This window comes from Siphateles boraxobius, unplaced genomic scaffold (genome assembly GCF_051911475.1).
Source record: "Siphateles boraxobius isolate OS27281-9 unplaced genomic scaffold, OSU_SipBor_1 15, whole genome shotgun sequence".
In the NCBI taxonomy this organism is placed as follows: domain Eukaryota; kingdom Metazoa; phylum Chordata; class Actinopteri; order Cypriniformes; family Leuciscidae; genus Siphateles; species Siphateles boraxobius.
The window spans coordinates 3,148,154-3,167,490 of NW_027508755.1; the positions used below are offsets into that span (position 1 = coordinate 3,148,154).

Here is a 19,337-nt window from a genome sequence, read left to right on the forward strand (position 1 = left end):
GCCCGCGATCACCTCCAGTGGAATTCTAATGGAACTGCAACCAAGATGATATACAATGGGGCTAATAGGAAGTGCCAAGGCTCTCCGTTAGACGGACTCTGGTACAACACTCTTACTTCAGCAAAACAAAAAATCAAACAAATGGGATGTCTACTAAAGTCATTTTTGTTTATTAGTATGGTTGAATTGGATTGTCAAAGGTCAACAGCAAAGACATTGGCTAATATAGTGAGATTAAATGCATAAAGTATATTTTTCTAATTTAACATTTTTAGGTATTGCCGGTTTGTGTAATATTAGCATTTCAATGTTTTTATTCGTTTTGAGGAATAGTGAATCTGTTTTTGTGCAAGTGAGATGAGTAACATGATCACACATCTGCTCTTCTCTTCTCATCTGATCTGCACTTATTCACGATTTCTCTCAACATGGGGACTGAAGAAGTGTCAATCAATACATGGAAAATCAAAGTAACTTACGTTACTTGTTTGAAAAAGTAACTCCCAACTCTGCCGTTAACATCAGCTTTCTGTTTGTTTATGTGGCATTAACATTTGCTTTCTGTCTATTAGTTCGTATGTATATATAAACTGTGTTTACGCAGCTTTTTAAAAATGCCAGGTGTATATATATATATATATATATATATATATATATATATATATATATATATATATATATATATATTCAGAATAACTTCCCCTCCCTCTTGCAGCGACATCTCTTCTCTTCTCTGACGATGAGGGCGGAGCAACCTGTCACTCACATGAGATCCACCAATAGTAAACCACAACCATCCGATCAATTCCACACTGACAATATCAAGCCTCGCCCTACATTTGTTCTTGTTCCAGAAGCCGCTTCACTCTGATATACGTCACAATCGGGAATATATCATTTAAACTGTGAACAGGATATGTTACGCATCAATTTAATACTTGAGGTTAAAGGTTTGTTAAAATCCTACATTAACAAACACCAATAGTAAGAACAAAATTGGTCTACATGTTATGAAGGCTGCAGGATTTCTCTAGTACTCGATCAAATGCATGCTCTCAAACTGCATTGTGAATGTGATGGTTGCCTTGTTATCATAGCGGCTATTTGTGGAATGTTGTTTTTCCTTGTATTGTTTCTCAAGGCAATGCCGGGAACACTGGAATGTGGCTGTGGGAACGAGGAGCAGCTGTGTCATGAACGCCCTCAGACAGACCAAATCCAGCATTTACCTACCGCATCTGCCACTCAGATCAACATTCAAAACCACACAGATAAACAGATGAAGGTTAACCTGGTGTGTCAGGAATGGCTTACGAAAGGGTTTAAAGTTTGTGCCACAAAAAATAGATCTATACAAATAGAACAACTATAATGTTGTTCACACCATTCACTTCTCTTATGATATTCGGTTTTATATTATTATATTATAAGAGAGTTAGGGTACGTTTACCTGACAACAATGTACTTAAAATTAGCAAACCAGCTCTGTCATGAACGCCCTCACACAGACCAAATCCAGCATCTGCCACTCAGATCAACATTAAAAACCACAGAGATAAACAGATGAAGATTAACCTAATGTGTCAGGATTGGCTTACAAAAGGGTTTTAATAGAACTATACTGAACTAACAATAATATTGTTATATAACACCATTCACTTCTCTTAAGATATTCGATTTGATTATATTATAAGAGAGTTAAGGTACGTTTACCTGACAACAATGTACTTAAAATTAGAAAAGTTTTTCATTTGCGTCTTTGAAAAGTTCCACGTACAGACGACAACGTTGTCAAAATGATCTCCGAACACATGAATCATCAAAAACTACTAAAAATGCTGTATTATGCCAGGGCAGTAGTTGGCGATGTTAGAATTTGGCGTATGTAAATAAGTCGTCTCCGCTGATTGTAGTAAATCTACACTTTGCTGGAGAAGCATTAATAAACTCAGTTTCTTGAGCAGGAGAAGCACAGTCCTGTAGTTTTGTTGTTCAGTCCGCCATTGTTGTTTTGGTTGTCAAGCGCACATGAAATGCACATGACATCACTGCTTACACAAATTCATGTTTTTGTAGTTTACACAGAAACATTAATGGTATTGTTTTCAAATACTTGCACTTTGAAACCCATCTTTAAAAATGTGCATTTTGAGGCCCCCAAAACGCAGTTGTCGTGCAGATGAATGGCCAAAACGCATTAAAAGTTTTAGCTTTTTAGTTAAAAATGGTGTTGAGTAAACGGCCCCTAACTCTTTGTCCTGCAGAGTTCATCTCTAACCTCAATCAAACACACAACTGGACCAACTAATCAAGGTGTTCAGGGTTACTTGAAGATCACAGGTATGTGTGCTGGAACTGAAGTCTGCAGCAAGGTAGTTTTCCTGGAGCAGATACTTGGTACTACTTTGACGGCTCAGTAATTTTTTTTAAAGAAAAAAACTTTCAATAACATACCAGAATGGAGCCATGTGATTGGAGTGGAGTGGTTGAAAAGTAACAAAAACCAGGAGAGGTAAGTCAGTTATTAGGTGAATCAAGAGGGTTTAAGAAAACATTTTTGTGTTTTTTTTGGAGTAACGTCCACTGATGAATCTTGCACACTGAAACCAGGAACACATATTGAGGCAAGACACCACAGCTGATCTAACAGATATCACCTATACTTTACCAGTTGATTCATCACAGTACACTAAGACATTTGTTGTGTATTACAAGGTTTCGGATGTTTTTTTTTTTTATTAATACACATGAGTTTGCACTTCTAGAACAGAAATCTGAACATTGGTTAAAGCCAGGTTCTAAATGGTTTTATGTTGTTGACATATTGCATTTAAAGGTTTTTATAAATCAGAAAATACTGTCAACAGGACTGTTGTTAGGATAAAATGTTATATCAGTGTGGATGATATATGAACAACCCCCTTGGTAAAAACCTTCAGAGTACTGATAAGAATAAAATTGTAATGTTTGGTGCATGTAAAGCTGCTGAGGTGGTGAATTCTCAGTCAGTGATGGACATTTAAAAAACAAAACAAATTTTGAGAACATAATCTTCACTATGCATTGTAATTGAAATCATAGAATTCAGATAAAGTATATTAAGATAAACACTTAATTGTGTATTTTGGATATTTATTTTCAACAGTCTTAAAAAAAAACGATGTTATTAATTTCATGTCAAAATGCCAAAAATCTTACAATTGGAAAAAAAAACCTTGTTTTGTCGTATTCTCTTGCTTTAAAGTAATTGGTGCTCAAATTCATTTCATGCTGCTTTTCAGTACTTCATTGAACACCATTTAACATTAAAGCTTGGAAAGGCACTATGATCACAGTTGAGAGTCTACTCGAAGAGAAATGCAGTGAGTGACCCCTGCTGGCTCCGCCTGAGAAATGACTGCACAGCACAGGATGACAGATGCCTATACAGATGCTTGACAGAAGTGGTCATTATGAACTTGTTTACTGAGAAAAGAGCTACAAGATAACTTTGTAAAAAAAAAAATCCTTTTGATTGAAATAAAATGAATTGTGTGTGAGTATCATAGAAAAATTAAAGGTTTGAAAAGGAAATAATGACAGAAATATATCCTCTGTGTTACCTTTGCTTTGTGGTAGTTAATTTTATATTGTGCATTTGTATGGGACATAATTAAATTATCTGGGCCAATGTTACGTACACTATTTGGAAGAATGTGTGTTGTCTATGTATGGGTAGTCTGTTTTTTTCTGTTGTTTCAGATCCCATTAGATCCACAGCCAAGATAAACTAAGTTTTATCATAGGCCCTGTTTACAGCTGGTATTAAGAAGCGTTTTGGTTGATCGGATCACAAGTCGACGATGCTAAATACGGGTAAATGGGGGCTTAAAGTTTTTTTTGCGCTTGTCCACTTTCCACCACTTCCAGAGGTAGTTGAAAACACATTCGACCGGATTGCTTTCATGGTGTAAACGCTCAGTGTTCAAACCGTCTAGGCCATCTACTCTCCATCTACTGACCTCATGCGTGAACATTATGGGAAGAGTTCTAGCCAAACGGGGTGTAAACTTTGTCAGCTGGAGACACAAGTTTGGTTTGAAGACGAAAAATGTACCAAGCACAATGTTCTCTCACCATTCCTGATATTTCTAACACACACTCATTTCATCCATTAGATTGAAAGATCTGAAAAAAAACCCACACAGTTACCCACCCATAGACCCTCCCCTCAAAGAAATCAGGACAGAAGTGGTTGAAAGTGGACAAAAGAGACGGAATAAAACACCAGGTGTAAATGGGAATGTGTCTCCCTCGTCTACTTCTGATCCATTCGACCAAAACGCATCTTAATACCAGGTGTAAACAGGAGCACTGGGTCTCGAAAGAGACCTGTATTGTTATTTTCGTCACTACCTCTCTGTGTCCAAAGAAAGAAACTTTAAATATGCAGACTCAAGACAAAACCAACTAACCAAATTACAAGAGATCGAGTAAAAAAGACAATAACAGTTAGCATAAAGTCATATCTCATGTTCGAGGACCATAGGGAATCAATTGGAATCGAGGTTATTCTGTGGCCATAAGAGCCTGAGTAATCCACTAAGTCCTGGATTTGGCTCTCCAGCTGCTTCTATTCCGTTTCTGACCTTGCTGGAAAGATTAAAGCAGTGGGCATTTCCTGGCAAACGCCTCAGAGCAGAGAGACACAATATCCCACTATTAGGACAAGGAGCCCCACACACACATCTACGGTCAAAAGAGTTTCCTGCATGTCTGACCTGATAGGATAAATAATTCAGGACACATTCTTGCACTATATATATATATTTTTTTTTTTAACTGTTGGTCTTTGTTTGCACAACATGCAAACGGATGTAGCATCTTGTGAAAAACCAAGAGTGGAAGCTATTATTGCATCAAAGGGAGGTTAATGCTATTTCTCCCACAAACGTTTGAAATCAAACACTCAATGAGACAGAAGAGGCTCTGATGTTAATTGTTGTTGATGGGGTTTGGCTCACTGCTCCAGTTCATCCCAAAGGTGATCAGTGGGGCAGATAGCCAACATGGCTGATCTTCAAGCGCTGTGTATCACTGAACTCCGTAACATGAGGAATCTAAAGGGAACAGGCTCATGACTTCAAGCCAAATTATTTTAAGGGTGCCTATTTGATTTTATTTGTAATTTATCCTAGTGAAAAAGAAGTGTGCTTGCATTGAATGTGCTCTTGTAGTGTACTAAAGCAATACGCACCATGAAGCCGTGGTTTACAGTGAATGCATTACAGCTAAGGGCCGAGGTTTGCCACGACGCAGAGTAGAGTGGTTCTAAATTCACTGTAAACCATGGCTTCATGGGGGTTATTGCTTTTACAAAATGGTTAGTCCATAAAAAAAACATTTATTTTAATATTTATTGCAGTGGCGCAATAAAATGTATTGAAGAGTAACTAACAAACAGCTTTGAACACGACTCTAGGAACGGAACTATCCATATTTGCAAATAATATAATTTTAATCAAATAAAATGCCACTTAAGTGTACTTAAAGAAAGTCACTTTCATGACTGTTTCACACTTAAGTACACTTTTATAAAGTGAACCTTGAAATGATGTCAAATTGAAAGTTTTGTAACACTTTATTTTAGTGTCCTTTGTTACACATGATACATGTAGTTATAGTAATAACTATAAATTATGCAAAACTAACCTTAAACCAAACCAAACTCAAATCCTAGCACCTGTAAGTACATGTAGTTACTTAATATTACTCGGCACTTAAATGTATAATTGACCTATGGCTAAGCCACGCCCCCTCCACTCACTCGGACAAACAGTCAACATTCAGTGACAGGCGCTATGGCAGCTGTCACAGTAGGAGACATTTCACAGGAGGCAATTGATGATTTTTGGAGACAGAAAGATTACATAGATTATATTTTGGTAGAAGGTTGTCTACAATGTTGTGCTTCAATATGTAATTAATTCTTCATGATCAAAAATAAATATGTACAGGTCTAAGTTGCATACGTTTCCAGGACAAGCATTTTTACCATCTTTACCAAGAGTACCTCTCTGTTAGTTTGGTGCTACAGTACTTACATGAATCATTCAGCACAACATTGCTAACATTTATCTCGGTTATTTACAGATACGTTAATGAAGCTAAATGACATGATGTACAATGCAGCAAGAAGCTAACGTTAACGTTTTCTAATGTTAGGCTAACGTTATGTTAGAGATGTTAAAGATAAAGTTCTAATACGTTGTTGACTTATCTTAGAACAGATGTAGATATCCTTGTTTAATTAATCCACGTTTAGGTGGTGTTGTGGTCTACCACATAACTTAATCCACACACTTATCTCGGTTGAGATGTGGCTTGGGAAAGGGTAAAAAATACACACCGTCGTCCAGCCTCTCGGGATACCTAGTGTCGGGGTTGCGTGTACCCCATGCACACCGTTTGACCATTTTAAACTTAAAATGACAAGAAAAAACGTATACAAACAAATGAAAACTGACTAACTGCAATGCATTTCAATGGACGAGGAAGTAGTCAGGTTCGTTATATTCTGATTTTAACCTTTGTGGGAATTTTGTGGGGATTTGCTAAACTATAAATTTTTGGAAAGGTTATTGTATAAGGAGTCAGAAAATCAATGTTTGCATTTTCTCAAATGTCTAAATGGCAGCCATATTGAAGTTTAAAAAATGGCCGCTGTAAAATTTAAAATTGTAATATCTCGACTTCTGAATAAACTGGAATGTTGATTTTTTACTGCTAAACCCACACTGTAAGTGTCAAGGAATCCAATGGTGCTAGTTAAAAAGCTACAAGATGTTACCACATTAACCCATAGATGCATAAGTAGGTAAAACATTACCCCGTGTGGTTGTTTTCTTGCAATATGTTTGTAATGAAAAGTTATCATTTCATATTCCAGCTGTTCTTCAAAAAATAAACATTTTTTATATCACTTTATATCAATTTGTTATTACATTTATTTTGGGAATAATTACAAAAACATGCACATTGCAAACCTACTAGAATGCGTGCTGAGAGTGATCCTCACACAAAATAGCAAAGTTCCTGTTGAAAGATTTTATTTGCAGTGATTTTTTGAGCCAATGGCTCTTCCTCAGACTTGCTATATCAGAAGTGTCATCCCTTAAGAACATTGTTTTACAGAGCATCTAACACATGTATAGTAAGTATTATTTTCATTTTACCTCAGAAAATGTTATACATTTCAACAACATAGTTATACACATATGACTAAAGCTAACTAAGCTAGATAATATTTCTGTATAGTGTGTCATATATGACTTTTGCTCCTCAGACTTCTGATATACAGGTATAGTTATACATATTATATCAGCTATATATTTATATATATATTATATGAACAACATATTATATCAGCTGTGTCATCCCTCAAGAACATTGTTTTACAAAACATCTGGTACAGAGGGCCGCCAGTGAAACAAAACAAAACGAATGGGCCGATGTATGAGTTTTATGGGCCACTAAGACAAAAAATAAAAGTATTATGTATCAGCCCAAAAAGCAAGTCGGCCCACCGGGAATCTCTACCATCCTGAGGGAGAATTCGCTCCCGGTAGTCCCGATGGCCAGCACACTTGGAACTCTGAAGCAGCACATCTTGAGAGTCCATGTCCAAACAAGAGTATGGGCACTGGCAGCCATTGCTCTGCAGGATCCACCGCTGGAACCTCTGCAAAACAGATACTTCAAACACTCGGATGGCATGCTCAAACCAGTGACCACAGAGGTCCTCCCAGCCCCAAAGGCCATCCTTGATTTGGTTCAATGCAAGTGTAAATCTGACTGCCCTTCTGGGAGATGCTCCTGCAGAGCTAATGACTTAGCCTGTACTGACATGTGTCAGTGCAGCAGCCAGTGCCATAACAATGACGATTCCCAAGCCGTGATGTATGAAAGCGATGATGATGTATAGAAACTGTCTAATTAAAAAGGTTGCTTAATCATACTGTGGTCTAAATGTGCATGTCGATAGTTCCAGAACATCCACATTTTACATTAGCTAATTTTAAACTCTTCAATAAAAGGAACTCCTAGTTATTCAATTCAAATTTATTTGTATAGCGTTTTTCACAATACATATTGTTTCAAAGCAGCTTTACAGAAAGTGCATTTCAGAAATGTACATAGAAAAATACAGTTAGTTAATCATGTATTAATTTAGGGCATTAATTGGGGCAGCGCTTGCAGTAGCGGGCTCTGGGGCAGCGCTTGCAGTAGCGGGCTCTGGGGAAGCGCCTGCAGTAGCGGGCTCTGGGGAAGCGCCTGCAGTAGCGGGCTCTGGGGAAGCGCCTGTAGTAGCGGGCTCTGGGGCAGCGCTTGCAGTAGCGGGCTCTGGGGCAGCGCTTGCAGTAGCGGGCTCTGGGGCAGCGCTTGCAGTAGCGGGCTCTGGGGCAGCGCTTGGGCAGAGACGAAGGATGGAAGGCTCCCTTCCTCCTCTTTCTCCTAGGGGGCAGGCAGAGACGAAGGATGGAAGGCTCCCTTCCTCCTCTTTCTCCTAGGACGCGGTGCAGATGTCATAGCTGGACAAGTGGCCGGTTGGAGAAGCTCCACGGGGACCGTATCTGGTGCTGGAAGGACAGTCCCAGACAGCGTTGACTCCGTCGAAGATGATTCCAAAGGAGAATCCCATGAAATCCGTCTCCCTCGTTTGCCACGGAGATCAGCGGGTGTGGATGAAACCTCGGGAGAAGAAACGAAGAGACCCTGATCCCCTTGAGTGACGACAGCTAGGACTCGACCCTCCGGGAGCACTGGAAGCATGGCAGATGAAAACCTTGTGGGACCCCTTGGCTCTCTCTGAGATAAGCAATCCACAACTGCTCAAAATGGGCGACAAATCAGCTCCTCTCGTTCAGACAGAGGAGGAGAATTGAGACCGGCGATGAAATAGCGAGAAACCAGGACCTCAGGCAGGAAGAATCTCTTCTCTTTTCAGGGACAACTCACCCTGGGGAGGGAATCGAAGTCTTCCATTTCTACTGTCGGCGATGGCCAACTGCCACCAATGTTCTTGGTCAGTCGGCTGTGGTTTAGCGGGAGAAGACATACAGTCTGCTGGGTTCTTCTTTGGTCGGTACATTCTGTCATGTGGTTGAAGGAGGGAACCCAAATGCAGACACACAAGGTTTATTATGGCACAAAACAGAAAACAAAACCCACGAGGAGGCAAAACAGGACTGGAGGAGACAAGATGATAAATACTGACTCGACGATGACTAGACAGGAAACAAACAGCTACACAAACTCACAATTCTCATTGAACAGGAATCAGACGAAGTACTCACAGGACGGTCACAGAGATTAACACGCAATGATTGACAATGTACCGACACAGGACAGAAAACATGAGGGGATTAAATAGGGACCAAACTAATCAGGAACACAGGTGAAAGCGATGACAATTACAAGATGAGATAACAAGGGGGCGGGGCGGGGTGACAGGACAACGCAAGCACACAGCCCAAACAAATGGCCATGTGCTTACAAATAAAAACATGAGTCTGTCATGATCCTGCCTCAAGACAAGAGTAGATCTGGGACAAGAAGGAAGAATCATGACACGAACACCTTTTCATTACAATGATATTGCAAGAAAACAAGTTTTACCCACTTATGCATCTTTGGGTTAATGTGGTAACGTCTTGTAGCTTTTTAACTAGCACCATTGGATTCCCTGACCCTGAAAATGTGGGTTTATCAGTTAAAATCAACATTCCAGCTTTTTCAGAAGCCGAGATATTACAAATTAAAGTTTTACGGCGGCCATTTTTTAAAAATTCAATATGGCCGCCACGTAGACATCTGGGCAAATGCAAACATTGATTTTCTGACTCCTTATACAATAACCTTTCCAAAAATGTATAGTTTAGCAAATCCCCAAAAAATTCCCACAAAAATATATAGTGAACCTGACTAAAGCAGAGAATGTCCGAGTGTATTGGGGTAGCTATGCGCACTGTGATTGGCTCATCGCATTTGGGGGTGTGGCTTAGCCATAGGTCAATTACAGTGTAACAAAGACACCCTAAAATAAAGTGTAACCAAAGTTTTACCTTAAAATACAGTTAATATCATTGTGTTTTAATAATACTTTGTCATGTAAAGAAGTACACATATTTTAATGTGTTGACTAACTAACTCACTAAAGGACATGCAAAGTACATGATTATAGTTTTTAACTGTAGCGTATAATTTGATTGCTAATATATTTTAAATGCACTAAATTGCAACTTCACCTTTACAAATTTGTAATTACAAATATGTTTAAATACATGACATGCAAGTTTCAATAGACATGACATAAAACTATATTTTAGTTTACCATAAAAGGTTGTCAGAACATTCATTAGATCAATTTAACCAAATTTCATAGAAAATAAAGTAATTATATGAAATTACATATAAAGATCTACTTAGATCCTACATAAGTGGGTAAAAAACACAACTATATTAAATTATTTTAATTGGGTTTAAACTATATTACATTTTAATTTATTTATAAATAACATGCAATAAAATGTATAAACAAAAACATTACATATACCATGGACTTAAATATATTATTTTAATAAGTATATTATTGTAACAAATGCTCTTTTTAAAAGTATGTTAAAGTGTACTTATTTTCACAAGAGTATGTATATTTATCAGATTTTATTATATTTTATGATATTCTCTCTCCCTAACACTGCAAGGCCTTTGGCCAAGGCCAACACTGCAACATTGCATGAGAAATCGAATTTCTTCTTTTGCCATATAAAAGGTCTTTAGTCACCTTCATTTATATAGAGCTTTTAACAGTGTAGATTGTTTCAAAGCAGCTTTACAGTGATAATACGAAACTAAAGTAACAGAGATTGTTTTGGCTTTACAGCAGCTCTAGAATAAAGTTACTGTCTAGGTAAAGTTCATTTTGATCGATTCACTTCCGTCGCAACGTTCATTAGTTAATAACTTACGGGCTGCTAACACGACACCGTTCTGACAGAAAACCCTTAATGCGATCCGGCCGCTCATTTGCACAAAACAGTGCCTGGTGGCTCTGAATTTCTTTTTTTTTTATTGCTTCCGCATAGCCACTTGAACCGGAATTATCCCGACAACGTTTTATCTGTACAGAGGTAAAGAAAAGGGAAGGAGGCCTTCACAAGAGAGAGACTAGTTGACACTTCAGGACTGCATTGTCATCGTGTCCAGGCGCAGGTCCTTCATCAGATCCGGATACGGCCTGGATCCGGCGGACTGTGGTAAACCTCGGGATAAACAGAGAGACTAATATTAGCGTAAACGCCATCCTTCTTATGATGTAACAAATACATCAGGATTTATGGGAAGTGTTCCCGGTTCCGGGTGACCTAATCTATGCAGCCTAACATTGAATTATAGAAGTCTATAATGTGTTATGTGTATTCTAGGTCAAAGAGATGTGTTTTTAGTCTAGATTTGACAGAGAGTGACTGCTTCTCGGACAATGTTAGAAACACTGTTCCAAAGTTTTGATGCTAAATAGGAAAAGTATCTACCACCAGCAGTCGATTTTTATGTTCTAGGTATTATCAACTGGCTGGAATTTTGAGATCGCATTAGACGTGACGAACAATAATGCGTTAAGAGCTCTCTCAAGTACTGGGGAGCTAAACCATTTAGTGCTTTGTAAGTAATCAGCAATATTTTAAAATGCAGTGTTGCCAGAACCGGGCTAATATGGTCATACTTCCTGGTTCTGGTAAGAACTCGAGCTGCTGTGTTTTGGACCAGCTGTAGTTTGTTTATTAAGCGTGCTGGGCAACCACCCATAATAGCATTACAATAATCTAGCCTTGATGTCATGAATGCATGAACTAACTGTTCCACATTTGTCATATGATGTAATTTAGATATATTTTTAAGATGGAAAAATGCAGTTTTACAGATACTAGACAAGTGACTTTCAAATTGGTATCAAAGAGCACACCCAGGTTCCTAACTGACGATGAAGACTTGACAAGAGCAGCCATCAAGTGTTAGACGGTATTCTAGGTTAGTATGTGAGGAAGTTTTTTGCCCAATAATTAGAATCTCTGTTTTTTCATAATTAAGTAGTAAGAAAATACTAGTCATCCAGTTTTTTATATCAGCTATGCATTCTGTTAATTTTGTGAGTTGGTAAGTTTCGTCAGAAACGTCAGAAATATGGAGCTGAGTATCATCAGCATAACAGTGAAAACTAATGCCATGCTTCCTAATGGTATTTCCTAAGGGTAGCATGTACAGAGTGAACAGCAACGGTCCTAGTACTGAGCCTTGTTGTACGCCATACTGAACTTTTGATTGATAAGACATCTATTCATTTACTTCTACAAACTGATAATGGTCATATAAGTATGATTTAAACCATGCTAATACAATTCCACTAATGCCAGCATAATTTTCAAGTCTATTTAAAATAATGTTGTGGTCAATGGTATCAAATGCAGCACTAAGATCGAGTAACACTAATAGAGAGATACAACCACGATTGGATGACAAGAGGAAATCATTTGTGACTCTAATGAGAGCTGTCTCAGTACTATGGTACGGTCTAAATCCTCATTGAAAATCATCGCAGATACCATTTCTTTCTAAAAAGGAACATAGTTGTGAAGATACTGCCTTTTCTGGTATCTTTGACAGAAAAGGTAGATTCAAGATCGGCCTGTAATTATAGCAATAAATGAATCAAATTTTTCCTCAGGGAGATTACAATGCACTGCCTGGTGCGATACTATAGTAGTAGACAGTTGCATAGTGATAATTTTCTCCCTGATATTATCAATCTTGTAAGTAAAGAAGTTCATAAAGTCATTACTGCTGTGCTGCTTGGAAACGTCTGGGGTTGAAGCTTTATTTTTCATTAATTTAGCTACTGTTTCAAATAAATACCTAGGGTTTTGTTTATTTTCTTCTAATAATGCAGATCTAGCAGCTTTTAAGGCCTCTCTGTACGCAATTGTGCTCTCTTTCCATGAAATGTGAAAAATGTGTCTAAAGTGCTGGAAAAGAGAGTTGCAATATCGAGTTCTTCTAAGCTATCTGGGATGCTGAGGATATGAAACTGATCAGGAATATTATTAATAAAGCGATCTTTAGTGGCAGAAATGATAGGTCTAAGATATTTGTAACACAGAGTCGACTTTGCAGCCTTGGCTAAATTAAGTATGCACTAGATTAGATAATGATCTGAGATGTCATCGGGTAGAATTTCAACGGCAAAGACATTGTTCCATGCAATAATATTAGATCTAGAGTATGATTACGGCAATGAGTAGGTCCTGACACGTGTTGTCTAACTCCAATAGATTTAAGAATGTCTTTAAATGCCAATCCCAATGCATATTTTTCGTTATCTACATATATATATTAAAATCACCAACAATTAGGACTTTATATATAAGCCAGTACTAACTCTGATAGAAAATCAGCATTTTCTTTGATTAAGTTTGTATAGAACCCTGGTGGCCTGTATACAGTAGCCAGCACGAATCTCAAACGTGATTTACCATTTACACTAGATAGTGTTACATTAAGCACCAACACTTCAAAATAATTATATTTAAAACTAGACTTTTCAGTAATTTTAAAGTTATTACTATAAATTACAGCAAAACCTCCCCCTTTGCCTTTCAGACGAGGCTCATGTTTATAACTAATCTTGCGGGTAATCGTCTGGTTTTAGCCAGGTTTCTGTCAAACACAGCACATCTAGGTTATAATCTGTAATCATATCTTTAACAATAAGTGCTTTTGAGTGTAAGGGATTGAATACAATTTATACCATTAAAACATTCTGCAAGTTTCAGATCTTAAAACATCCTCCTCATTACAAAGTGAACATTTATTTAATCAAGCTTCAAATTTATTTTTTTTGTTGATATTGGATTTGGGACGTCACACGGGGCAAATACATTTAGACATAACAGCAAGACATCAATGAATACATCATCACACCATAAGCCCTACCCACTGGCATTTAGTTGCTTTACGGCTGACATTTGTCAAAAGCAAATAGAAGCCATTATAATCACTGACGCTGTCTACACTGATACAGTATACAGATGCGCATTGAGTTTCTGACATACTAAACGCACTTAAGTCTGCTGACAACAGGACAAATGGAAGAGTGAAAGAACGTTCCCTTTGACGGGTCCAGTTTAAACAGCTGGTTTGCATCTCTGATAGACTTCAGAAGTAGATGATGTATTTTAATGGAATCCCGAATCATTTAAAGGATTATATGTTTGTTCAGAGAATTTGACTGCAGATAGTTTTGTCCAAGAGGCACAGGGAGACCGTATTGGATCTGACAGGAGCTGATTCAAAAACGTTCATAATTAAAAGCTTTCATAATGCTTGTATGTAAATTACGATTTTCCACATACAAATTTGTAAAACTTTATTAACATTATAAGCAGGGTCTGAAATTAACACCCGCCAAGCGCCAAATGCGGGTAGATTTTCCATTTGATGAGTAAATCTCAAAAGGCTATCCGCCACACTGGCGGGTGAATGTTCCAGACATCCAAAGTCTCGCGGAAGTTCCGCGAGTCTCCCGCATATTGATACGGGCTCCCTGATGCCCGCAAATTATTTAAAATCTTCCGGAATCTAGAGCTTACGAGAAAGAACGCGCACATACTGAGCTCCAAACTGTGTAGCGCGCGCACGCAGAGAGGGAGAGAGCGAGAGACCTTGCGTGTGTGTGCGTGTGTGCCTCAAGAAGCGTGTGTGAACCTTCTTCACACCAAAAATAGACCAACACTAAATATTTTTTTTTTACTTAAATAATTAACAAATTAAGATGACAAAAAGAAAACACTGAATCAGTTTGAAGCTTTGAAAAAACAGATTTTTTTCATCAGACTACGTTTTTTTCGTCAAATAAAAATAGCAGGCCTACCTCAATTCACAGCTTGTCGAGTTTTTACTTAAAAAAGTAACATGTCTACATGATGTGGGGTTAGTCTGGGTCTCCGATGGCACAGATGTTCCGGGATAAGAGTGGCCAATTTCGGAAAGCGCCTTTCATTTGTTTGTGGATGTTTGCATCGCCAGTGAAATTGCATTGTACTTGCACTAGGCCTACTGCTATATTTTAATAAGGCATAGCATATTTTGCAAGTAACTTCGTCGCCCTTTCTGTCGAAATGGTCCCACACAGTAGCTACTTCTTTCCGCTCGCTTCATTTTGCTTGCTCAGCGAAATATGTCTTTAGGCGCGTGTGGTTGCGCGCGTCGATGCACCCCGTGATTTAACAAATATAGGCTATATACTGGTTTTTTTAACCATGCAGCAAACAAACAAAAAACTAACTGTGTGTATATATATATATACTGTATATATATATATATATATATATATATATATATATATAATTTACTTTTAATCTGTTTAACTGATAGTATTAATTGGTAAAAATGTTTACTTTCGGTAAAAATGTTTACTTTCGGTAAAGTATCTGATAGTTTTACAAAACCTACAAATGCACTGTTATGAGCACTGGTTCCATGCTCTCAGTTTCCATGTCTTACTATTTGTTGCTCTGATTTGACTTCTATGTACTCTTATTCATTCAACATAATACTTATCTCAATTAAATGTACTGAAATGAATGCATATGTGACACAAAAAGGCTGTTTATTATTTTGGCTGGTAAAAAATATGCTTGGCTGGTGGATTTTTTCATCTACCAGTCCCCGTGGCAGGTGAGCCAAAAAGTTAATTTCGGACCCTGATTATAAGTGAACCTCAAGAAACATATTAAAATAATAATAAAAATGACCCCGTTAAAAGCCATGTGATTCCATATGCTCATTGCGAAGTGTTGCCCGTTCACCTGCCGCACTGAGCGATTCCCCATGGTATTGTTGTCTTGCCTCATGTTATGATCTTCTGTCTGTTTATTGGATTTACATTTCTGGATTATCATTTCTGCCTTGATTGCCCGTTGGTTACCCGTTACTGACCCTGTTTGTGCACATTGTTTACATTTGTTCATGAAACTCTTCTGCAAAATAGATTCTGAATCAACCTTGAGTCTGAGTTCATCAGAGTTCATCAGAGTTCAGTGAGAACAGACAAAATGTGAAGCAAATACAGCAATGAAGTACTGAATCTTGTTTCTTACATGTCTGCCTCTTGTGATTTTTCAAGCGGTCAGAGTAATGAACCCTTGTCTTGATCTGTTTCCCATTGCCGCCTCCAGCTGTAACCAAACGAAAGTCAAAACGTAGGGAACAATTTCCATGTCAAACAGTGGACGGCAGCTATAATTTCAAAGCACCTGCTCTGAACTTGCATACACAGGGATTTAGTTCAGACTCCTAATTATCATCAAGAGCATTTAAAGCAACATTATCTTGGGATTTGTTACAAATTTCCATTGTGCTAATTAGCTGGAGATTGTCATGTTTTTTTTTTTTGGGGGGGGGGGGGGGGGCATTCACAGAATACCATTGAACTGGACAAGAGGTGAAATTAAGACCCTGCCAATGGCCATGCCATAAAGTTGAAGATAAAACTTTAAATTTATTAGTATTGTTCGGTTTGGGCATGATAAGGAAGAAGCACTTTATATCAAATAGTTAAATCAACAATTTAGCTATGACTGAGTGTATGAAACTGTGAGCCTTTGGATGAGTCATGCAAGACTCTCGGACGGCATTCATGCATTAGTTCAAACTCATGCAGGCTTTTCGTTTAAGTTGGGAGTGTGATGAAGCTGAGGGAGGCACTGAGTTCAGCAACATGAACTCAAATGAAATCTAACAACATTGTATGACAGCATTTCTGAACAAAGCTCCATTGCCCAACACAACAGGAGCAAATTCCCTATTGTCCTCTGTACATACTGTGCATCACACCAACTTAATCTACAAACCGGAGTATTCAGGTTCAGAAATTCCTGTACCCATATGCACCCTCTCTCAACATGCTGATTCAACATGGTGACAAATTCCAAGAACACTTCCTTAATCTGGCAGTCTAGTGAATGTGCTAACTGAAAGTGATAGGGCAATGTCTGCCTGACCATCTTGCATGCAATACATTTGCACGTTTTGAAGAACACCGTTTTCTTTACTACTCTGAGTCCATATGTGAAAAATCACCACATTTATAGTAAAATACAGCAAAATCCTGAAGTGACCATCCTTAGAACTAATCTGAGACTTTGGAAAAGATGCTCACAAAATTTCTTGACCATTGGGTTTGAAGGATTACGTCTGCCTATATAGCCCTTAATGGCATTAACTGATCTCTTCCCTTGGCTCCTGCCTTGAGAGACTAAAGATCCTTTAAGCTGACCAAACAAGCTACAGGTTCATTAGACGGAAACAAACTCCCACTACTTCAGTCCTTCAGTTTGCTTTTCCATCACATGTTGATTATAGTGCGTACTCTACTATTGCACTCCACAGGCAGACTGCTGTTACCCTCTCAAAGTGATATAAACTAGTGAACTGGTGATTGACCATGCAAAACATACCATCACAATGCTGTTTATTGGCTCAAGATCCCACCAAGTCTGTATTATATTCTGGTATTATGTCCTCTTTATCATCAGTCATAAAATGGTCTGGCTGCTTACAGCATAATGTTGAACAGTATAATCTTGATAGTGATGGTTGCATTAACCAGAGGAACAATTGGTTATGATAACAATGAAAGATTAGACAGCTCTTACCTGGAGGAGTCCTTGGTATCGTTGGACACAAGAGAGCTTGAAAACTGGACACACACAATTCACTAACACTCCCCATGACTTCAGATTGAATGTTTGTCTGGTATTTCTTTGCTGCTTTTCTCCGTTCAGTGCCCGGGTCAAGCAACACATGCCAAAACCAGCGTGCCTGTCATGTCTCAGTATTTCACAGCGTTTGCATGGGACTCGTCCTCATGCTTGTGAGTGTGTTGTTCCTTGCTTGATAATCCCAACGCCTCTGTGACATGCACTCTCGGTACCTCACAATTTCATTTGTGTGTTTGTTTCCTCTTTCTTAACCTGCCACAAGAAGTGCAACTCTTCCCCTCTTGCAGCTAATAATGTCTTGCTCCACTTCTACTCTCCTAATCTGCTTCTTTCTCACACACACACACACTTACTATGAGATATTCTGAAGTCTACACGCATATAATAAACACAACAGCAAACAGATTAAACACCACTGAAAATGTTGTCTCCTAATGTAAAAGACATATATTTTTCAAATCAACATGAATTCGACCCATGTTCCAGTCTTCCTAAGTGAACAACATATTAATTCACATTATCCCGAATAAACAAAGGCAAGATTGTACTTCATAATGTTTTATCAAAATGTAATAACTTGTTTCTCTTGTTAAATGACTTTCTCAGGCCATGTGGGCCATTGCAAAAACATAACCCAACAGCAAAAAAGCCATTTGCTTCAGCAGTTCTTGCTCCATTCTGGTTGGCCCCACCCACTTTTTGCCATTAAATAGTATTTCGCTGTTTTTCCTTATTATTGGCATAGGTTAATCTCTCACTCTATCTCTGTCACATGATCTGATGATCTATTGTTATTTTTCTTTCTCCCATTTTATTGGCTTAAAGCAAAAATGTGTAAAAATCTTAGACACACATTTGATTTTCCATGTTGTAAAATTTGGTATAAGATTCAAAAGACGCTTTCTTTACAATGCAATTAGATCTATGATGAAGTTCCCAATGAAGATAGGAACCGTTCTGGCTCCGCCCACTTTTCCCATCCAATCGTTTCTCAGTCACATTCTTATTCATTTTGAATATCCTAGAAATGCATAATATTATGAAAGTAAAATGAGATAAGATGCATTGTGTTGACCTTAATTTTAATTTAATATAATTTATTTTTTCTTTTCACATAAATTACATTTATTTCATTTTGATTACATAAAATCAACCCTTGCCAAAGAATGTCAGAGAGTAATAAAAGGTCATGTAGAAATAGCACCTTTATTTTGCAGATATGTTCAATTCCTTTCTGTAAAAACTTATTAAATTGTGCACATTTTGTTGTCAGTTCTACTAATATCATGTCTGAGGTTGGCATTGTGATCTAATATTATGTTATAATAAGTACAACATATAAAGATTGGGTAACATTATATTTTGCAGAGTCCTTGTTACATATGTTACATGTACACTGAAAAAAAAATATTTGTTGAATTTAATTTAAAAAAAATTATCGTAAGTGGTTGCATTCAAGACATTTGAATACAATGAATCATTTTTTCCATTTATAATTACATGTAACTAAACAAAACCAAA

At 37.8% G+C, this 19,337-nt stretch overlaps 1 protein-coding gene across 2 annotated transcripts in view; it reads right to left on the minus strand.

The window, feature by feature from the left end:
• cyth1a (cytohesin 1a) overlaps positions 1 to 18,010 on the minus strand; it is a 64,374-nt gene extending 46,364 nt beyond the window's left edge. Inside the window, exon 1 of one of the 2 annotated variants that reach the window (XM_077230650.1) lies at positions 17,751 to 18,010. In XM_077230650.1, the coding sequence (XP_077086765.1) occupies positions 17,751 to 17,826 (76 nt within the window). In that variant the 5' untranslated portion in view covers positions 17,827 to 18,010. The remainder of the gene's footprint in view (positions 1 to 17,750) is intronic. The other variant, XM_077230652.1, reaches the window with a different exon arrangement.
• Between the last annotated feature and the right edge of the window lie 1,327 nt (positions 18,011 to 19,337).